At 44.8% G+C, this 23,042-nt stretch overlaps 1 protein-coding gene across 1 annotated transcript in view; it reads left to right on the top strand.

Annotated features, from left to right (window-relative positions):
* Positions 1 to 23,042, top strand: part of LOC137371007 (uncharacterized protein C3orf85-like) — a 67,155-nt gene that overhangs the window by 37,766 nt on the left and 6,347 nt on the right. The window contains exon 4 of the mRNA XM_068032907.1: positions 16,328 to 16,419. Within this exon, the coding sequence (XP_067889008.1) occupies positions 16,328 to 16,419 (92 nt within the window). The remainder of the gene's footprint in view (positions 1 to 16,327; positions 16,420 to 23,042) is intronic.

The raw sequence follows: 23,042 nt of genomic DNA on the forward strand, positions 1-23,042 counted from the left end.
GGTGTGGAGGTGTCATGCTAGGCCCCGACCTGCCAAGAATGAGGCACATTAATTTTGTCATGAACATTGAATTTAAACTGTAACTAGAGTGAGGGGAGGACTTGTTGAAAAGATCAGCTGTGGCTGGAAAAGACATTTGCATATTAACAGTGTTTGGAAAGACAAAGCAGCCATTCCCTGACATTCAACCTACAATGGACTTTTGATCACCAGATGCTGACGGTAGGGGAGCTTGCATTCCAGGTTGACTGCTAAGATGGCCGAATACACAAACGGACATGGTCAAACCAACTAATCACATGACTAATCTGCTGGGCAACCTAAGTTTTTTAAATCTGTACAAACAGTTTGGGCAGAAAACTGTTGGCTCCTGGACTGAGAAGACCTCTCTCCTGTCTGCTCCCATCTCTTTCTCACAAGCCTCTGAATCCTTTGAAGACACATGAACCCCAGGAGAGAAAAGTCTCCTACAATGAACAAGATTTAAGAAGAATACTGGGCCCCAACGAAAAGCAAGATCTACCTACAATCAAGGACTCTACAGGGAGCTTGAAGAACCGTAACAACAACTCTTCAGATATTGCCTCAAACCTTTCCACTTTATTTTTCTTTTGCTCTTTTCTGTCTCTAATTGCATGTGTGTATCGCATGGGACGCGGCGTGTATCCACAGGCGTTAACCAAATTAGGGTTTAAGTTTAATAAATTTCAACTTTTCTTCTTTAAACTTAAAAAAGCCTGTTTGTGCTGGTTTCTTTGCCTTATAATTGGAAAGTGCTGAACAAGGATTCACCAAGGGGGAGCTAAAAACACGGTGTGTTTAAAATTAAACACTGTTCCAGTACGACCAGGTGAAGGCTAAAAGGGAACCCTCGACCTCTTTCTCACCTGTTCATAACACTATTAGTTTTCTGGTTGTCACTTAGACAATCCTTATGTCATGGTTAATATATTGCTGCATTTTACTGACTCCATCTCCTTTCTGATCTCTCACTTCTGATGTTCTTAACTACTAATTACGCAACTATGTACGAACTGTGAATGCATCAATTGCCAAAGCTGTTTTATAATAGCAGATGGCAGGAAATGCACCTTCACAAGTAGGTATCAGGTCAGCTGGGCATGCTTACTGTGAGATGGCAATCAGTATGTGACTTTCCCTTGTAAGGATATTCCTGCACCTGGTACGTTGGAGCTGTGGTATGATAGTACATGACAAATTAGTCCAAATGGGCCCGATGCCATAAATTGCATCATGCCCCACTTCACATCACCATATGGTCTCAATCTAGTTTGCCTGACACACAGACTTGCCTGTTGTAACTTAATTGCAACTTTAAGCAGTACCTCTCAGCAACATGGTATACCACCTTTGAAAGAGCAAAAAGCTGGTGTCGTCTCCTAAATTTTCCAAGTATGTAAATCAAAGTCGAAAATAATGGGCAATTTGCTGATATGAGTTGGCAATGTAATTGGAAAATTATCACAATCCAATCATGAAACCCACAATTAAATCATGGACTGACTGTCTTAATTGCAAATCCATCCACTGTGTACCCTACTTTTTTTTAAAAAGCTTTCGGACTTATTTAAGTTTGCTTAATTTTTTCATGTCTAATGGCAATTTATAGTATAATCAGGAATTTGGCCCCAAAGGTCAGTGGATAATCCATCCCCATCTCCTCCTGAGATCCCCATCATCATAAATTCCAGTCTTTCGCCAATTCGATTCACTCCATGTGATATCAAGAAACGGCTGAATGCACTGAGTGCAGCAAAGGCTATGTGCCCTGACAACATCCCAGCTGTAGTACTGAAGACTTGTGCTCCAGAACTAGCCGTGCCCTTAGCTATGCTATTCATGTGCAGCTGCAACACTGGCATCTACCCGACAATGTGGAAAATTGCCCAGGTATTTCCTGTTCACAAAAAGCAGGACAAATCCAATCCGACCAATTATTGCCCCATCAATCTACTATAAATCATCAGCAAAGTAATGGAAAGTGTTGTTGACAGTGCTATCAAGCAGCATTTACTCAGCGATAACCTGCTCACCAATGTTCAGTTTGGTTTCTGCCATTGCCACTCGACTCCAGACCTCATTACAAATATGACAAAAGAGGTGAGAGTGATTGCCCTGGATAACATGACAGCATTTGACCGAGTGTGGCATCAAGGAGCCCAAGCAAAATTGAAGTCAATGGAAATCAGGGGGAAAACTCACTGTTTGGAGTCATACCTAGCACAAAGGAAGATAGTTGTGGTTGTTGGAGGTCAATCATCTCAGCCATAACACATCACTGCAGGAGTTCCTCAGGGTAGTGTCCTAGGCCCAACCATCTCCAGCTGCTCAATCAATAACTTTCCCTCTGTCATAAGGTCAGAAGTGGGGATGTTCACTGATAATTGCATGGTGTTTAGTACCATTTGCAATTCCTCAGTTACTAAAGCAGTCCATGCCCACATGTAGCATGACCTGGACAACATTCAGGCTTGGGGCTGATAAGTGGCAAGGAACATTCGGGCCACACAAGTACCAGGCAATAACCATCTCCAAAAAGAATCTAACCATCTCCCCTTGTTATTCAATGGTATTACCATCGCTGAATCTGCTATCATCAACATCCTGGGCACTACCATTGACCAGAAACTTACCTGGATCAGCCATATAAATACTGTAGCTACAAGAGCAGGTCAGAGGCTGGGAATTCTGTGGCAAGTAACTCACACAAAGGCACAAATCAGGAGTGTGATGGAATACTCTCCACTTGCCTGGATGAGTGCAGCTCCAACAACACTCGAGAAGCTCAACACCACCCAAAACAAAGAAGCCCACTAGATTGGCACCCCATCCACCACCTTAAATATTCACTCCCTCCACCACTGGTGCATAGTGGCAGCAGTGTGTACCACCTATAAGATACACTGCAGCAACTCGTCAAGGCTCCTTCGATAGCAGTGACCTCTACCACCTAGAAGGACAAGGGCAGCAGATGCATGGGAACATCACCATCTGCAAGTTCCCCTTCAAGTCACACACCATCCTGACTTGGAACTTTATCGCCATTCCTTCACTGTCGCTGGGTCAAAAACCTGGAATTCCCTCCCTAACAGCACTGTGGGTGTACCTACACCAGCTGGACAAGAAGGCAGCTCACTATCACCTTCTCAAGGGCAATTAGGGATGGACAATAATTGTTGGCCTTGCCAATGATGCTCACATCCAAGAATGAAGAAGAAATGAGTCTCCAAACCAGAAAATGTAGAAATCTGTGCTGTTGGGGTTTCTATTTTCTCGTATGAAGTGCATTCTCTCCATAGAAACGTACCCTTCTTATTCAAGTCCAGTGAGCTGAGGTACAGGTTGACAGACCTAAGGCTTAGGGACCTGCTAATTGTGAACAGGAATATTCCTGGAGTTTAACCAGCTGAAAGTATGCAGCTTATCTGCAAAGGTTAGTACACTTTCTGTTGCTTGTTCAATCAGAACCACACTGCTTATTAAGGCTTTGGCTTGCAGGGTTATCTGGAGCTGAATGGGAAGAATTTCCACCCTTAGTGATATTTCGAATCTTCCAAGTTTGATTAGAGAGGCAGGCTGGTTAGTCAATCATCAACTGCCCTGCAAACATGCCTGGCTCCAGGATATTGTATTACCGGATCTGCTGCAGAGGATTGACTTAGCTCGAAACACTTGTTGCTAGGTGTTTTACCTTGGAGCTAGTTTGACTCTAAAGAGGCCCTGCTTACATTTCCCTTCTCCCCCCAACGACTGCACCCCGCACCCACCATCACCCCCGCATCCACCTCCCTGGCCTGCCCTTCAAAGACATTGTCACGAATTGGTTGTGAGATAACTGACAATTGCATATCAGAGTCTGTGTTATGTAGGACAGCAGCTATCCCAAGCGGCATGACGAGCAGCGCAACTAAATGGAAAATGTTCGAATGCATTTTCACGAAACTTTTGATTACATTCTTGAATATCGGTTTCACCAATAGCACGTACAGCGAGGTGGGCACACAGCAGGTAAAGACTGCTCAGGCAGAAAGGAAATGGGCGACCGCCAGGCAGAGCAGAAGAACTAGGCAGGCAGGTAATGCGGGAGTCCCCTGGGTCCATCTCCCTATCTAACAGATTTTCCACTTTGAATACAATTGGGGGAGATAGCTTCTCAGGAGAATGCAGCAAAAGCCAAGTCTGTGGCAGCAAAAGCCAAGTCTGTGGCACCAAAGGTGGCTCAGTTGCACAGGAGGGGAGGAAAAGGACTGGAAGAGCTATAGTGATAGGGGATTCTATCATAAGGGGTACAAATAGGCATTTCTGTGGCCACAAACGTGACTCTAGGATGGCATGTTGCCTTCCTGGTGCTAAGATCAATGATGTCATGGAGGAGCTGCAGGACATTCTGAAGGGGGAGGGTAAACAGTCAGAGGTTGTGGTACACATTGGTACCAATGACATAGGTAGAAAGAGGGTTGAGGTCCCGCAACAAGAATTTAGGGAGCTAGGTAGCAGATTAAAAAGCAGGATCTCAAAGGTTGTAATCTCTGGATTCCTCCCGGTGCCACATGCTAGTGAATATAGGAATAGGAGGATAGAGCAGATGAATGCGCGACTGAAGGGATGGTGCAGGAGGGAGGGCTTTAGTTTCCTGGATCACTGGGTCTGTTTCTGGCAAAGGTGGGACCTGTACAAGTTGAATGGGTTGCACCTGAATCAGAACGGAACCAACATTCTTGCTGGGAGGTTTGCTAATGCTGTTGTGGGAAGGAGGGGTGCTAAACTAATTTGGCAGGGGGATGGGATACAGAGTTGAGGTACAGTAGGGGGTGATGCACAGTCAAATATAGAAGAGAAACTGAGTCAGTCTGGAAGGCAGAGTAAATATAGACCTGTTAAGGCACAAGTGAAAAATGCAAGGCTGGATTGCATCTATTTTAATGCAAGGAGTCTAACTAGTAAGGCAGATGAATTGAGGGTGTTGATGAGCACATGGGATTATGATATTATTGCTATCACAGAGACATGGTTGAGGGAGGGGTAGGACTGGCAGCTCAATATTCCAGGGTATAGAATCTTCAGGCGAGACAGGGAAGGGGGTAAAAGAGGATGTGGCATTGCAATGTTGATCAAGGAGTCAATTACTGCAATAAGGAGGGATGATATCTTAGAAGGTTCCTCAAATGATGCCATACAGTTAGAACTTAAAAACAAAAAGGGGGCAATCACTTGGCTGGGTGTGTACTACAGGCCTCCAAACAGTCAGGGAGAGATAGAGGAGCAGACATGTAGGCAAATCTCAGAGAGGTGTAAGAATAATAGGATAATAATAGTAGGGAATTTCAACTTCCCCAATCAACTGGGATAGTCTTAGTGCAAAAGGCTTAAAGGGGGCGGAATTCTTAAAATGCATACAGGAGAGCTTTTTGAGCAGTACATAGAAAGTCCTACAAGAGAAGGGGCAGTACTGGACCTAATCCTACGGAATAAAGCAGGACAAGTGGAAGAAGTGTCAGTGGGGGAGCATTTCAGGGATAGTGACCATAACTCTGTCAGATTTAAGGTAGTTATGGAAAAGGACAAAGACGGACCAGAAATAAAAGTATTGAATTGGGGGAAGGTCGATTTCAATATGATAAAGCAGGATCTGGCCAAAGTGGACTGGGAGCAGCTACTTGTAGGAAAGACTACATCAGACCAGTGGGAGTCGTTCAAAGAGGAAATAGTGAAAGTTCAGAGCCAACATGTACCCGTTAAGGTGAAGGGTAGGACCAACAAGTCCAGGGAACCCTGGATGTCAAGGGATACAGAGGATTGGATCAGGAAGAAAAAGGAGGCTTATGGCAGATTCAGAGCACTGAAAACAGCGGAGGCACGAGAGGAGTATAGAAAGTGTAGGGGGGGTACTTAAAAAAGTAATCAGGAGAGCGAAGAGGGGACATGAAAAAACACTGGTGGGAAAAATAAAGGAAAATTCTAAGGCGTTTTATAAGTGTATTAAGGGCAAGAGGATAACCAGGGAAAGAGTAGGGCCCATTAGGGACCAAAGTGGCAATCTGTGTGTGGAGCCGGAGGACATGGATGAGGTTTTAAATGATTACTTTTCATCTGTGTTCACGATGGAGAACGACGATGTAGATGTAGAGATCAGGGAGGGGGATTGTGATATACTTGAACATATTAGCATTGAAAGGGAGGAAGTATTAGCTGTTTTAGTGGGCTTAAAAGTGGATAAATCCCCAGGCCCAGATGAGATGTATCCCAGGCTGTTATGTGAGGCAAGGTAGGAGATATCAGGGGCTCTGACACAAATTTTCAAATCCTCTCTGGCCACAGGAGAGGTACCAGAGGATTGGAGGACAGCGAATGTGGTGCCATTATTCAAGAAAAGTAGCAGGGATAAACCAGGTAATTACAGGCCAGTGAGTCTAACATCAGTGGTTGGGAAATTATTGGAAAAAATTCTAAGGGAGAGGATTAATCTCCACTTGGAGAGGCAGGGATTAATCAGGGATAATCAGCATGGCTTTGTCAGGGGGAGATCGTGTCTAACTAACTTGATTGAATTTTCCAAGGCAGTGACTAGATGTGTAGATGAACGTAAAGCAGTTGATGTAGTCTACATGAACTTCAGTAAGGCTTTTGATAAGGTCCCGCATGGGAGATTGGTTGAGAAGGTAAGAACCCATGGGATCGAGGGCAACTTGGCAAATTGGATCCAAAATTGGCTTTGTGGCAGGAGGCAGAGGGTGATGGTCGAGGGTTGTTTTTGCGAGTGGAAGCCTGTGACCAGCGGTGTACCATAGGGATCGGTGCTGGGACCCTTGCTGTTTGTAATGTACATTAATGATTTAGAGGTAAATATAGGAGGTGCGATAAATAAGTTCGCAGATGTCGTAAATAGTGAAAGGAACGCCTTAGATTACAGGATGATATAGATGGGCTGGTAAGATGGGTGGAGCAGTGGCAAATGGAAATTAATCCTGAGAAGTATGAAGTGATGCATTTTGGGAGGACTAACAAGGCACAGGAATATACAATGGATGGTAGGACCCTAGGAAGTACAGAGGATCAGAGGGACCTTGGTGCACTTGTCCTTAGGTCACTGAAGGCAGCAGCACAGGTAGATAAGGTGGTTAGGAAGGCATATGGGATATTTGCCTTTATTAGCCGAGGCACAGAATATAAGAGCAGGGAGATTATGATGGAGCTGTATAACCGCTAGTTAGGCTACAGCTGGAGTACTGTGTACAGTTCTGGTCGCTACACTATAGGAAGGATGTGATTGCACTGGAGAGGGTGCAGAGGAGATTCACCAGGATGTTGCCTGGGCTGGAGCATTTCAGCGATGAAGAGAGACTGAAAAGGCTGGGGTTGTTTTCCTTAGAGCAGAGAAGGCTGAGGGGGGACATGATTGAGGTATACAAAATTATGAGGGGCATTGATAGGTTAGATAGGAAGAAACTTTTTCTCTTCGCGGAGGGGTCACTAACCAGGGAGCATAGATTTAAGGTAAGGGGCAGGAGGTTTAGGGGAGATTTGAGGAAAAAAATTTTCACCCAGAGGGTGGTTGGAATCTGGAATACACTGCCTGAAGTGGTGGTAGAGGCAGGAACCCTCACGACATTTAAGAAGTATTTAGATGAGCACTTGACATGCCATAGCATACAAGGCTACGGGCCAAGTGCTGGAAAATGGGATTAGAATAGTTAGGTGCTTGATGGCCGGCACAGACACAAACAGGCCAAAGGGCCTGTTTCTATGCTGTGTAACTCTATGACTCTATGACCAGTTGAAACTGTTAAGTTTCAGCAACATTTGCCTGCTTTCTGAAATCCCATCCCAATGACCACATGTCGTGGAATCAAGAGCTGGTGCTTGCAAATCTTCTGGCTGCTGCCATCCCAAGTCTTGTATTTTTCTGCAAGTAAATGATGGTAGGATCTATGAAGGGCAGCTTACACAGTGCCAGCCACCTTAATATTCTAGGTGTCCAAGCCCATTATCACGTGCCAGACTTATTCTTCACCAGCTATTTAGTTCAGGCCCTTAAGTGAGTACCTTTACAGGGAGATGCACCCAGCATGAGACCTGGAATTCAGTAGTAGGTTGGCATAGTATAGACCCCTGCTACAAGGGCCATGACCAGATTTGCCTCTATCCCCCTCCTGTCTGTGAAGTTTTACACTGGGGACAGAAGGCACCTTGAAGAAGTCTCAAATACAGACCAACACAGCATTCACTGCTAGCAGCGAGGTGAATCCCCCTGCTATGGAAAAGCTTCTCCCATGACCATAACAGAGAAAATATGTGGATTAACACCTGTGGGTCAGATATCAGTTGAAAAACGTGATGCATCGCCTATGCATGGAATTGGGAAAGCCCCAGGCTGTCTGAATCCTTAACGATAGGATCCTCCCCTCTCCCATCATCAGCCGCAATCCTGATGTAGGTGCCATAATAATTATATTGTTACGACCAGGTGAGAAAGGTGTCTAGGCGTCTTTTACTATCTTCACCTGGTCTTATTGTAACACGGTTTAATTTTAAGCACACTGTGTTTTGAGCTGCCCCTTTGTGAATCCTTGTTCACAGCTTTCCAATTGTAAGGCAAAGAAATGAGCACACCAGGTTTTCTTTAGGTTTAAAGAAGAAAAGTGAAATGTATTAAAGCTTAAACTTAAACTCTAATACGGTTATCGCCTACGGATATATGACGCACCCACGCTAAAATGCACACACGATACACACGTGCAAATAGGGACAGAAAAGAGCAGCAGAAAAATAAAATGGAGAGGTTTGAGGCAGTCTCTAAAAGGAGGTTACTTGTTACTGTTTCTGTCTTTCCAGCTCGCTGTAGAGTCCTTGATTGTAAACAGCTCTTACTTTTCATTGGGGCCCAGTATTCTTCTTAAACCCTGTTCACTGTAGGAGACTTTTTTCTCTTGGGGTTCATATGTCTTCAGTGATTTCCGAAGCTGGTGAGAGCGAGATGAGAGAAGACAGGAGAGAGGTGTTCTCAGTCCAGGAGCCAACTGCCTTCTGAGGTCAAATTGCCAACAGTGAGTCATGTGACTAAACTGGCCTGACCACGTCTGTTTGTGTATTCAGCCATCTTAATAGTTCACCTGGAATGATTCAACGTCCCTGGTAATCAAAAGTCCATTGTGGATTAAATTGGAGCAGGGAATAGCTCCTTTGTCCTTTAAAGTACTTGTCTGTTGATATGCTAATGTCCCTCTCCAGCCAATGTCTCCATTTGTTTTTTAAAGCAAATTCTTTCTTCATCATCAATTGTTTAAAATCAATGTTCATGTGGCAAAATTAATTTTCCTAATTCTTGGCAGGTGGGGGGCTTGACTGACAATATTAAGCACAATGGACCCAGTAAAGGTAGTGTCATTCTTGTGGTACCCACTCTCATTTCACATTGTGAAACCTATAAACACCTGTACCAATACGAGCATAAGGACGTTAAAAATAGGAGCAGGAGTAGACCATATGGCGTCTCAAACTTGGTCTGCCATTCAATACGATCATGGCTGATCTTCTGCTTTAACTTCACTTTCCTGCCCTCTCCCCATATCCCTTGTTTCCCTAAGAGATCAAATACCTATCATTCTCAGTCTTGAATATGCTCAATGATGGTGCTTCCCTCAGGGGTACAGAATTTCAAAGATTCATAACCTGCTGATGTGAAAAGATTTCCCCTTCTCAGTCGTAAATGATCGACTCCTTATCCTGAGACTCTGCCCTTGTGTTCTAGATTCCCCAGTCAGGGAAAGCAACCTCTTAGTATTTACCCTGTCAAGCCCCTTTCAGTGAGATCACCTTTCATTCTTTTAAACGCCAGAAAGTACAGGCTCAGTTTACTCAGTCTCTGATCAGAGGACAACTTTCTCATTCCAGGAACCAATCTAGTGAACCTTCCCTGTACTGCCTGCAATGCAAGTATATCCTTCCTTAGGTATGGAGACCAAAGCTACAGATAGTACTCAAGGTGTGGTGTCACCAAGGCCCTATGCAATTGTAACAAGACCTTCTTATTCTTGTACTCCAATTCCTTGCAATAAATGCCAACATGCAATTTGCCTTCCTAATTGCTTGCTAACTTTTCATGTTCCTTGTACGAGGGTACCCATGCTTCGCTGAACATCAATATTCAGAAGTTTCATGCTTTTTAAAAGATATTCTGTTTTTCTATTCTTTCTACCAAAATGAATAACCTCACACTTCACAACATTATATTCCATCTAACATCTTGTTGCCCACTCCCTTAACCTGTCTACTTCTCTTTGCAGCCTGTTGTGTCCTCGTCACAGCTTACATTCCTGCCTAGCTTTAGCAAATTTGGATACATTGCTCGTTAACCCTTCATCCAAGTCATTAATATAGATTGAAAATAGCTGAGCTGGATAGCAGCGGGCATTTATATAGAAGTAAAGTCCAGCAACCTTCAACATGTCATTGAGCTTGTGTCACAAGTGAAAGTAATGCATGCCAGAGCATAGAAATCGAGACATTTCCTAAGTGACTTTTGCCATTTTAAAATGAGTTTACATAACACAAGCCTTTAAACTTGTGTTTAAAAATAACCTAGCTGCTCAGTTTTTTTTTTAAACACAAGGTTAAAGGCTTGAAGCAGGGGTGTCCAACCTTTTTACTTGGAGGGGACATTACTATTTTTGTCTTACGTAGGGGACTGGTGAGACAATTTTGGAAAGATAAAAGCATTAAAAATTTATCTTACTATTAATCAAAACGACAACAAATGTGCATTTTTGTGAAGAAGCTTTCATTTATTGACTTACTTTCTGGTTACTATGTTGGACACTGATTTAGTGAGATACCTAGCAATTTTTGCTTGTATAAGTGGTCAGTGTCTTGTATGGATATGGAGTATTCCAGGTAGATGTCCATCTGTCAGGAGTGAACTTGATCACTCTCTCGCCCTCCTTTCTCTCTCTGTGTCTGTCTCTCTGCCCCTCCCTCTCTGTGTTCCCCCTTCTGTGTTGTCCCCCCCTCTGTGATTCCCCCTCTCTGTATTCCCTCCCCTCTCTGTGTCAATCTCCCTTCTCTGTGCCATCCCCCCATCTGTGTTGTCTCCCCCTCTGTGTGTCATCCCCCTCTCTGTGTTGCCCCTCTCTCCCTCTTTCTCACTATGCCCCATCTCTCTCTCTTTCTCTCTCTGCCTGCCCTCTATCTCCCAGTGACCCCCTCTCTCCCTGTGCACCCCTTTTTCTCTGTCCTCTTCCCCACCCTCCCCGACTCTGACTGTTGCCGAGAGCAGAACAGTGGTTTCTGCACTTTGGACAGATTCAGGGCTTTCCAGCAGGTTCCAATTTTTTATAAAGGCCCATTGGAAAACTGCGGATCTGTCTGAAGTTTGGAAACTGCTGTTCCCGCTCTCAGCACCTATCAGTCGTGACTATGGAAAGGGTGTTAATTAACATTAGATAAAGATCTGAACTTAAAAATTCCAATTCAGTTGTGCAAATGACTGTGTAATTTTATTTTTAAAGACTTTCTGGTCGGAAAGAAGAAGTCAATGGGAAATAACTCATCCCTGAAATTACCAGTCACTTACCACAAAATGTTTTACCAAGGACACTGGTGTCCATTTACAGACATGTTGCCGACCATTGATCCTGGGTCACTCCTCTCCCTCTCCCGCAGGTCCACTCTCAGGCCTGGTTTTAGACTGAGTCACTTCTCTCCCTCTCCTGCAGGTCTACTATCGGGCCTGCTTTTATCCTAGGTCACTCCTCTCACCCTCCCGCAGGTGTGCTTTTGGGCCTTGTTTTATCCTGGGTTACGGACATACGAATTAGGAGCAGGAGTAGGCCACTCGACCCCTCAAGCCTGCTCCACCATTCAACAAGATCATGGCTGATCTGATTGTAACCTCAACTCCACATTCCCACCTACCCCCAATAACCTTCCACCTCTTGCTTATCAAGAATCTATCTACATCTGCCTTAAAAATATTCAAAGACTCTGCTTCCTTTTGAGGAAGAGAGTTCCAAAGACTCATGACCCTCTGAGAGTAAGAATTTCTCCTCATCTCTGTCTTAAATGGGCAACCCCTTATTTTTAAACAGTGACCCTTAGTTCTAGATTCTCCCACAAGAGGAAACATCCTTTCCATATCCACCCTGTCAAGACCCCTCAGCATCTTATATGTTTCAATCAAGTCGCCTCTTACTCTTCTAAACTCCAGCAGGTACAAGTCTAGCCTGTCCAACCTTTCCTCATAAGACAACACGCCCATTCCAGGTATCAGTCTACTACACCTTCTCTGAACTGCTTCCAATGCAGTTACATCCTTCGTTAAATAAAGAGATCAATACTGCACACAGTACTCCAGATGTAGTCTCTTCAATGCCCTGTATAGCTGAAGCATACCTCCTTACTTTTGTATTCAATTACCCATGATAACATTCTGTGAGCTTTCCTCATTAAGTTTGCAGATGACACGAAAGGAGAAAATCCTTAGATTACAGGGAGATATAGATGGGCTGGTAAGATGGGTGGAGCAGTGGCAAATGGAACTTAATCCTGAGAAGTGCGAGGTAATGCATTTTGGGAGGACTAACAAGGCAAGGGATGGTAGGACCCTAGGCAGCATGGTTTTGTGAAGGGGAGGTCGTGTCTCACGAACCTGATTGAGTTTTTTGAGGAAGTGACGAAGATGATTGATGAAGGAAGGGCAGTGGATGTTGTCTATATGGACTTCAGTAAAACCTTTGACAAGATCCCTCATGGCAGACTAGCACAAAAGGTGAAGTCACACGGGATCAGAGGTGAGCTGGCAAGATGGCTACAGAACTGGCTCGGCCACAGAAGACAGAGGGTAGCAGTGGAAGGGTGTTTTTCTGAATGGAGGGATGTGACTAGTGGTGTTCTGCAGGGATCAGTGCTGGGACCTTTGCTGTTTGTAGTATATATAAAGATTTGGAGGAAAATGTAGCTGGTCTGATTAGTAAGTTTGCGGACGACACAAAGGTTGGTGGAGTTGCGGACAGTGATGAGGATTGTCAGAGGATACAGCAGGATATAGATCGGTTGGAGACTTGGGCGGAGAAATGGCAGATGGAGTTTAATCCGGACAAATGTGAGGTAATGCATTTTGGGAGATCTAATACAGGTGGGAAGTATACAGTAAATGGCAGAACCCTTAGGAGTATTGACAGGCAGAGAGATCGGGGCGTACAGGTCCACAGGTCACTGAAAGTGGCAACACAGGTGGATAAGGTAGTCAAGAAGGCATACGGCATGCTTGCCTTCATCAGTCGGGGCATAGAGTATAAAGATTAGCATGTCATGCTGCAGCTGTACAGAACTTTAGTTAGGCCACGCTTAGAATATTGCGTGCAATTCTGGTCGCCACACTACCAGAAGGACGTGGAGGCTTTGGAGAGGGTACAGAAGAGGTTGACCAGGATGTTGCCTGATCTGGAGGGCATTAGCTATGAGGAGAGGTTGGATAAACTCGGATTGTTTTCACTGGAACGACGGAGGTAGAGGGGCGACATGAAAGAGGTTTACAAAGTTATGAGTGGCATGGACAGAGTGGATAGCCAAAAGCTTTTTCCCAGGGTGGAAGAGTCAGTTACTAGGGGATATAGGTTTAAGGTGCGAGGGGCAAAGTTTAGAGGGGATGTGCGATGCACGTTCTTTACACAGAGGGTGGTGAGTGCTTGGAATTTGCTGCTGGGGGAGGTAGTGGAAGCAGGTACGATAGCGATGTTTAAGTGGCATCTTGACAAATACATGAATAGGATGGGAATAGAGGGATACGGTCCCCGGAAGTGCAGAAGGTTTTAGTTTAGGCGGCATCAAGATCGGCGCAGGCTTGGAGGGCCGAATGGCCTGTTCCTGTGCTGTACTGTTCTTTGTTCTTTGAAGTACAGAAGTCAGAGGGACCTTGGTGTACTTGTCCATAGATCACTGAAGGCAGCAGCACAGGTAGACAAGGTGGTTAGGAAGGCATATGGGATACTTGCTTTTATTAGCCGAGGCACAGAATATAAGAGCAGGGAGGTTATGATGTCGCTATATAAAACGCTAGTTAGGCCACAGCTGGAGTACTGTGTACAGTTCTGTTCACCACACTATAGGAAGGATGTGATTGCACTGGAGAGGGTGCAGAGGAGATTCACCAGGATGTTGCCTGGGCTGGAGCATTTCAGTTATGAAGAGAGACTGAAAAGTCTCGGGTTGTTTTCCTTAGAGCAGAGAAGGCTGAGGGGGGACACGATTGAGGTATTCAAAATTATGAGGGGCATTGATAGGTTAGATAGGAGGAAACTTTTTTCTCTTAGTGGAGGGGTCAATAACCAGGGGGCATAGATTTAGGGTAAGGGGCAGGAGGTTTAGGGGAGATTTGAGGAAACATTTTTTCACCCAGAGGGTGGTTGGATTCTGGAACATACTGCCTGAAGTGGTGGTGGAGGCAGGAACCTTCACAACATTTAAGAAGTATTTAGATGAGCACTTGAAACGCCATAGCATACAGGGCCAAGTGCAGGAATATGGGAATAGAATAGTTGGGTGCTGTATGGCCAGCACAGACACGATTGGCCGAAGGGCCTGTTTCTGTACTGTACAACTCTATGACTCTAATTACATGCTGTACATGCATACTAACCTTTTGCAGTTCATGCACTAGGACACCCAGATCTCAGGGTTGGTCCTCTCGCTTTTCTGCAGGTCCACTCTCGGGTCTGGTTTTATCCAGGGTTGCGCCTCTTAGAGTCATAGAGTTATACAGCACAGAAACAGGTCCTTCAGCCCATCGTGCCTGTGCTGGCCATCAAGCACCTAACTATTCTAATCCCATTTTCCAGCACTTGGCCCGTAGCCTTGTATGCTATGGCGTTTCAAGTGCTCATCTAAACACTTCTTAAATGTTACGAGGGTTCCTGCCTCTACCACCGCTTCAGGCAGTGCGTTCCAGATTCCAACCACCCTCTGGGTGAAAAAGATTTTCCTCAAATCCACTCTAAACCTCCTGCCCCTTACCTTAAATCTATGCCCCCTGCTTATTGACCCCTCCACTAAGGGAAAAAGTCTCTTCCTATCACACCTATCAATGCCCCTCATAATTTTGTATGCGTCAATCATGGCCCCCCTCATCCTTCTCTGTTCTAAGGAAAACAACCCTAGCCTCTTCAGTAACCCTTGATCGCTGAAATGCTCCAGCCCAGGCAACATCCTGGTGAATCTCCTCTGCACCCTCTCCAGTGCAAGCACATCCTTCCTATAGTGTGGTGAATAGAACTGTACACAGTACTCCAGCTGTGGCCTAACTAGCGTTTTATACAGCTCCATCATAACCTCCCTGCTCTTACATTCTGTGCCTCGGCTAATAAAGGCAAGTATCCCATATGCCTTCCTAACCACCTTATCTACCTGTGCTGCTGCCTTCAGTGATCTATGGACAAGTACACCAAGGTCCCTCTGACCTTCTCTACTTCCTAGGGTCCTACCATCCATTGTATATTCCCTTGCTTTGTTAGTCCTCCCAAAATGCAGCAGCTCACACTTCTCAGGATTAAATTCCAATTGCCACAGCTCTGCCCATCTTACCAGCCCATCTATATCGTCCTGTAATCTAAGGCTTTCCTCCTCACTATGGCACCACCAATTTTCATGTCATCTGCGAACTTACTTATCATACCTTCTATATTCACGTATAAATCATTAATGTACACTACAAACAGCAAGAGTCCCAGCACCGATCCCTGTGGTACACCACTGGTCACAGGCTTCCACTCGCAAAAACAACCGTCGACCATTACCCTCTGTTTCCAGCCACCAAGCCAATTTTGGATCCAATTTGCCAAATTGCCCTGGATTCCATGGGCTCTTACCTTCTTAACCAATCTCCCATGTGGGACATTATCAAAAGCCTGACTGAAGTCCATGTAGACTACATCAACTGCTTTACCCTCATCTACACATCTTGTCACCTCCTCGAAAAATTCAATCAAGTTAGTTCGACACGATCTCCCTCTAACAAAGCCATGCTGACTATCCCTGATTAATTCCTGCCTCTCCAAGTGGAGATTAATCCTGTACCTCAGAATTTTTTCCAATAGTTTCCCAACCACTGATGTTAGACTCACCGGCCTGTAATTACCTGGTTTATCCCTGCTACCCTTCTTGCTTTTGCTACCTGCTGCTGAAAATGTGAAAAAAATTGCTAAATAATTATAAAAATATGTGCACCTGTGTACAATTTTTCTTCTTAAAACCGAAGAGCACTGCATCATTCACTTTGTTGTACATTTGTTGACTGAATGTGTTTATTACAATTTAGGCAAGTGAATATTGGACATCCTTGAGAGACACAGCACAGTACTATATAGGATTGAGTTCGATTGGCTTTGCATCAGATCCATCTGTTGTACAGTGAGTACTGAATCAGTTATTTTATGTAAGCATTGTATGCACAATGGAACAAATTGACATGATGTGAATGGTGAGTTGCAGTATGCAGTCAAGGGGAATGCAGAACAAACACATACAAATGTTTAATGCTGTTTATAATTTGCATTCAGAAAGGCAGATATCCTAATATTGTGCTCATTAACAGCCTCTTGCCAGCAGTGTGCCTGGTCCATGGAATGAGCCTTATCAGCCCAAGAACACTCGACATTTTAATTTCCAATTGCACAGGAGAGGAATTTCAGGAGTCTGGGCTACTAGCAAGTGCTGACCTCATCAACCCAACACAGATTATGTAACTAAATTATATAATGGGTTACACGGTGAATTCCATAAGCTCTTGTGAAGCACAGTTTCTCACTCACTGAATGTTAAATCGGCAAATTATTCTTCATATCTTCCAAACATTGGCAGACTGGCCCCAGATACAAAATATTGCTGTGGGTATATCAACTAGGTAGTTGGAATCTCCTGTGCCTAGTGGCACAGGAGACTATCAACGTCCCCTTTACTTATTTTTTGTAGTGTGCAGCTGATGTGTTTAAGTGTGTGGGCCCTTTAAGTGTGTGAGCGCGGTAACTTAGAGGTGCTGACTTGTGTGTGGCCTCACGAAAACTTTCTGGTTGCTGTGGTCATGTGGCCACACAGCTTGGAGGGAATAATGGAGGCAACCCAATTTTCCACTGCTGTCTGTTCAGAGCAACATTTATTTTTAGATAGTATGTCGTAAACCCAACAAGAAAAGGGGTGGTTCTGAAATTAGTTTTAGTAAATGAAGCTGGACAAGTGAAAGGGGTATCAATGGAAGAACATTTTGGTGTTAGTGATCATAATTCAATTAGATTCAGTAAAGTTATGCAAAAGGACAAAGATAGATCAAGAGTAAAAGTTTTAAATTAGGGAAAGACCAATTTTACTAAGCTGAGATGTGATTTGGCAAAAGTGAACTGGAAACAGCTATTTGAAGGTAAATCAGTGTCAAAGCAGGGGGTGACATTCAAGGAAGAGATAGAGCGGGCTCAGAACAAATATGTTCCCACTAAGAAAATAGGTAGACTTGTAAATCTAGACCTCTTGGATGTCAACGCACCATCCTGACTTGAAACTATATCGTCATTCCTTCACTATCACTGGGTCAAAACCCTGGAACACTCTACCTTGGAGTACTCACAGCATACAGACTGAAGCAGTTCAAGAAGGCAGTTCAGCACCAACTGCTCAAGGGCAATTAGGGATGGGAAATAAATGCGGGCCTTGCCATCAACACCCACATTCCACAAACCAATGAAGAAAAAGAGAAGCTGATACCGAAAACTCAATACTGCAGAAAGCCTAGAGCTGACATGGACTTGATGGGCCGAATGGTTACCTTCTGTGTCATAGTGACTCTGGAGGGGTGTAATTAAAAAGGAAATTAGGAAAGCAAAGAGAGGGCATGAAAAAATATTGACTTGTAAAACCAAGGAAAATTCAAAGATGTTTTATAAATACATAAAGAGCAAGAAGATAACTAAGGAAAGAGTAGTGCCTATTTAGATCCAAAAGGGAACCTGTGTGTGGAGACGGAAGGTATGGGCTTGGTTCTAATGAACACTTTGCATCTTTCTTCACAAAGGAGTGGGAATGATGCAGGCATTATAGTTCAGGAGGAAAAGTGTGAAATATTCGTTGGGCTAAAGATAGTAGGAAATACATATTAAGTGGTTTAGCATCTTGGAAAGTAGATAATTCACCAGTCCCAGAAGAACTGTATCCCAGGCTACTAAGAGAAGCAACCTAGGGAATAGCAGAGGCTCTGAGCATCATTTTCCAATCCTCACTAGTTATCGGGATGATGCTGGAGGACTGGAAGACAAGCTAACGTTGTATTGTTTAAAAAGGGAGGAAGGTATGGCCTGAGTAATTATAAGCTAGTCAGATTAACCTCGATGGTGGGCAAATTATTGAAAAACATTCTAAGGGACAGTATAAATCGTCATTTAGAAAGACATGGATTAATCAAGGACAGTCAACGTGTATTTACTAAGGGAAGGTTCTGTCTGACTAACTTGACTGAATTTTTTGAGGAGGTAACAAGGTGGGGTGATGAGGGTAGCACGTTTGATGTAGTCAAAGTTGCAAGTTTGATCCAAAATTGGCATAGTGGCAGGAAGGAAAGCGTTTTGTCTTTATATTATTTCTGGTTCCCAGATGTTGGAAAGAGTGACACTTTAAACTTGGAAAGGGTTGGAGTCAGTCTTCTTTATTTCAACACCATGCTTGTGCTGTAGAACCTGGTTGAATTGGTTCTTGTGTTACATATAACATGACGCCCCAGTGCAGCCGTGAATGAGGCCCCCCCCCATTGGAACACTTACACATAACAAGTAGTTCCTAGCTAATTAGTTCCTAACACTTTACAATTAGTATAACAATATATACATATACAACATCCCTCTTTCTTTAAAACATAGGCTGGAATTTTACGCTGGGCGATCAGGAGCCGGACTCCAACGTAAATGTCGGTGCCGATCCCGCTCCCGCCCAGCCCGGGGATTCGTCCCGTGTTTTACGGATCCCCAGGCTTCAATTGGCTCGAGGGGAGACTTCCACCCACTTGAGGGAGGAGGTCCCGCCTCAGTGAGCTGCCAGCCAATCAGTGGGCCGGCAGCTCTTAGTCTCAGCAGCGCCACCGAGAGCGGTGGCCACTGCTGAGCCTGCAGCCCAGCCGACGGAGGAGGACGCAATGGAACCGGGACAGAACGTAAGTTCGGGCAGCCTCACCAGGGGAATCAGTCGTGCCCTGGTGAGGCTAGGGTGGTCATTTGGGGGGAGGGGGGCGTCTTGGATCCCGAGGTTGGGTTGGGATGCGGGGGCGGCCCTCAATCAGGCACCCTGTGCCCGATTGCCAGGACCTGCCCCCGGGGTGCGGAAACGCCGACAGCTATGGCTGGGTGGCCTTTCACGTCCCCAGCACACCCGCTTGCCATGGGTAAAATACCCATGGAGGCAGGCGAGGGCCCTTAAGTGGCAGTTAAGTGGACACTTAAGGGTTTTGATTGGCCTTGGGCGGGCAGGCCGCTTTTCACCACCACGCCCCCCCCCCACCCCCCGCCAGATCGCCATAAACTTGGTCGGAGGCGGAATCGGAGCCGTTAGGCCTCCTGGAGCCTGCCGCTCAATTTTACGCCGCCCCCACACCATCATCCGACCCGCTGGGGCGGCGTAAAATTCCAGCCATAATGCCCCTATATCAATATAACTGTCAATATAAATAAAGAAGATTATCATCCGATTTGTGAAAATAATTTTAACCTTTTTTAGAGTCTTTTATAGCATGTATTTTTTTTTGCAACAGGTGGTAAAAAAGGCAAATGGTATGTTGGCCTTCATAGCGAGAGGATTCGAGTACAGGAGCAGGGATGTCTTGCTGCAATTATACAGGGCCTTGGTGAGGCCACACATAGAATATTGTGTGTAGTTTTGGTCTCCTTATCTGAGGAAGGATGTTCTTGCTATAGATGGAGTGCAGCGAAGGTTTACCAGACTGTTTTCTGGGATGGCGGGACTGACGTGTGAGGAGAGATTGAGTCAGTTAGGATTATAGGACGGCACAGTGGCGCAGTGGTTAGCACCGCAGCCTCACAGTTCCAGCGACCCAGGTTCTGTTCTGGGTACTGCCTGTGTGGAGTTTGCAAGTTCTCTCTGTGATCGTGTGGGTTTCTGCCGGGTGCTCCGGTTTCCTCCCACAGCCAAAGACTTGCAGGTTGATAGGTAAATTGGCCATTGTAAATTGCCCCTAGTGTAGGTAGGTGGTAGGAGAATGGTGGGGATGTGGTAGGGAATATGGGATTAATGTAGGATTAGTATAAATGGGTGGTTGTTGGTCGGCACAGACTCAGTGGACTGAAGGGCCTGTTTCAGTGCTGTATCTCTAAATAAATAAATATATTTGCTGGAGTTCAGAAGAGTGAGGGGGGGATCTCATCGAAACCTATAAAATTCTAACAGGACTTGACAGGGTAGATGTGGGAAGGATGTTCCCGATGGTGGTGGAGTCCAGAACCATGGGTCATAGTCTAACGATACGGGGTAAACTTTTCAGGAGACGAGGAGAAATTTCTTCACCCAGAGAGTGGTGAGCCTGTGGAATTCACTACTACAGAAAGCCGTTGAGGCCAAAACATTGTATGCTTTCAAGGAGGAGTTAGATATAGCTCTTGGAGTGAAAGGGATCAAAGCATATGGGGGGAAAGCGGGAACAGGTTACTGGGTTGGATGATCAGCCATGGTCATAATGAATGACGGAGCAGTCTCGAAGGGCCGAATGGCCTACTCCTGCTTCTAATTTCTATGTTTCTATATTTTATTCATGATATCGCTTGGGTGGTAAGATGTTGTGCCTGCATCTTACAGATTTGGCATTTGTTGCTCTCAGTGGTGAGTTGGCACGCTGTACAGGCGATGTTGTGTCACTTGCCGGTGATGATAATATTGTCTCGCTGGATAGTGAAGTTTCCGGTGTTGTTGATGGTCTTTTCTGTTGTTCCAGCTCAGGTGTAGATCGAATATGGATTCTGTTCCTTCTCATTTGGTTACCGGTTTCGGTCTCGATGATCTATGACCTTGGCGTCTCAACTTCACTAACAACTTTTGCTCGGCTCAGGTTTTCATGATTGGATCCTGTATGTGTACAGTTTGTCCTTTCAACACCTCGGGTAGGGATTTAGCATATTTGTCGAAGTGTTGCTCTCCTCTTACCTGTGCTTCAGTGAGTTGTTGTCTCACTTCCTCCTGGTCACTTAAAGAATGTATTTTGCTTGGCAGAGTTGTCTTATATCTTCTTCCATTTAACAGCTCTGCAGGTAATTTCATGTCAGCCTTGAGAGGTGTGGATCGGAATGACAGTAAGGCCAGGTTTGGGTCTTCCTTCATCTCTTGGCATTTCACAAGTGTTCTTTTGACCATCTGGACGTGTCTTTCTATAAATCCGTGACCCCGTGGGTAGTGTGGTGATGAGGTGATGGTGTTGAACCCATACTGGTCAGCGAATTCCTTAAATTCTCTGGATGTAAATTGGGTGCCATTGTCACATATTAACCTTTCAGGAATCCCTTGCTCAACGAACAGAACTTGTACTGCTGAGATTATTGTTGTGGCTCTCAAGTCTTTCATCTTCCAGACAAAAGGGAATTTTGAGTAGTGTTCTGCGACTATGAGATACCACTCTTGATTACGTGTGAATAAATCGACTCCTACAATATGCCATGGTCTGGGTGGTACTTCAGTAGCTATCGTCTCCTCTTTCTGTTGGGATTTTTTGTACTTCTGGCATACATTGCATGTAGACACCATATTTTCAATGTCTTTCTATGTGCCTATCCAGTACACAGCTGATTTGGCTCTGAGCTTACACTTCTCCATTCCCATATGGTCTTCGTGTATCTTTTGGAGACGTTCTTCCTGCATTGTTTTGGGTATGATTATTCTGGATGTAGCCAGCAGAACACCATCTTCTAGTGAGATGTCATCTCTGATAGACCAGTACTGCCGTATTGCTGGCTGTGTGTGCTGTATCCTATCAGGCCATCCTTAGATCACTTGCTGAAATAGCATGTGTAACTCATCATCTTTGCTGGTCTCATCTCTAATTTGACTCAGTTTCGGTGGTGTTACGTTCACTCGGTGATTAATCTTCATGCCTAGATCTTCTATCTTATGTGTCTCCTGTGATGACAACCAAGATAGAGTGTCTGCCAGCACCCTTTCTCTTCCTGGCTCTTATTTCAGAGTGAAATCATAACTCTGAAGCCTCAAGAGTAACCTCTGCAGTCTTGCTGGTGCTTTACATAGATTTTTCTTGTAGATTTGCTTCAGTGGACGATGATCACTCTCCACTGTGAACTTGCTCCAATAGAGTTATGTGTGGAACTTCTCACATCCATACACGACTGCCAAAAGCTCTCTCTCTCTATGTTGGCATATCTTGTCTCAGCTGATGTCAGAGCTTTGGAAGCAAATGCTATTGGCTTTCCCTCTTGTACCAGGGCTGCTCCCAATCCTTTTGTGGAAGCATCTACTTGCAGAGTAACAGGTTTCTTTCTTTCGTAGTACGATAGACTTGTCTCCTTGCATACTATCTTTTTGAGTTTGTTGAAACTCCTGTCATGTGACTCTGACCACAGGTATTCTACATCTTCTTTCATCAGCTCCCGCTGGTTCGCTGTGTGTTCCGACATGTGCAGAATAAAGGAGCTCATGTATTGTATCAAACCAAGGAAACTTCTCAACTCTCTTATCTCTTGGGGCTTCCATCCCAAAGATTCTGTTCCTGTTAGATGGAAGGGCAAGGCTGGCAAGTTTAGGGAACCTTGGTTGACGAGGGATATTGAGGGTCTGGTCAGGACAAAGAAGAAGGCATATGTCATGTATAGGCAGCTGAGATTGAGCGAGTCCCTTGAGGAGTATAGGGGATGTAGGACTACACTTAAGAAGGAAATTAGGAGGGCGAAAAGGGGCCATAAGATTTCCCTGGCAGATAAGATAAAGGAGAATCCTAAAAGATTCCATAAGTATATTAAGAGTAAAAGGGTAGCTAGGGAGAGAGT

This window comes from Heterodontus francisci, chromosome 6, assembly GCF_036365525.1.
Source record: "Heterodontus francisci isolate sHetFra1 chromosome 6, sHetFra1.hap1, whole genome shotgun sequence".
Lineage (NCBI taxonomy): Eukaryota > Metazoa > Chordata > Chondrichthyes > Heterodontiformes > Heterodontidae > Heterodontus > Heterodontus francisci.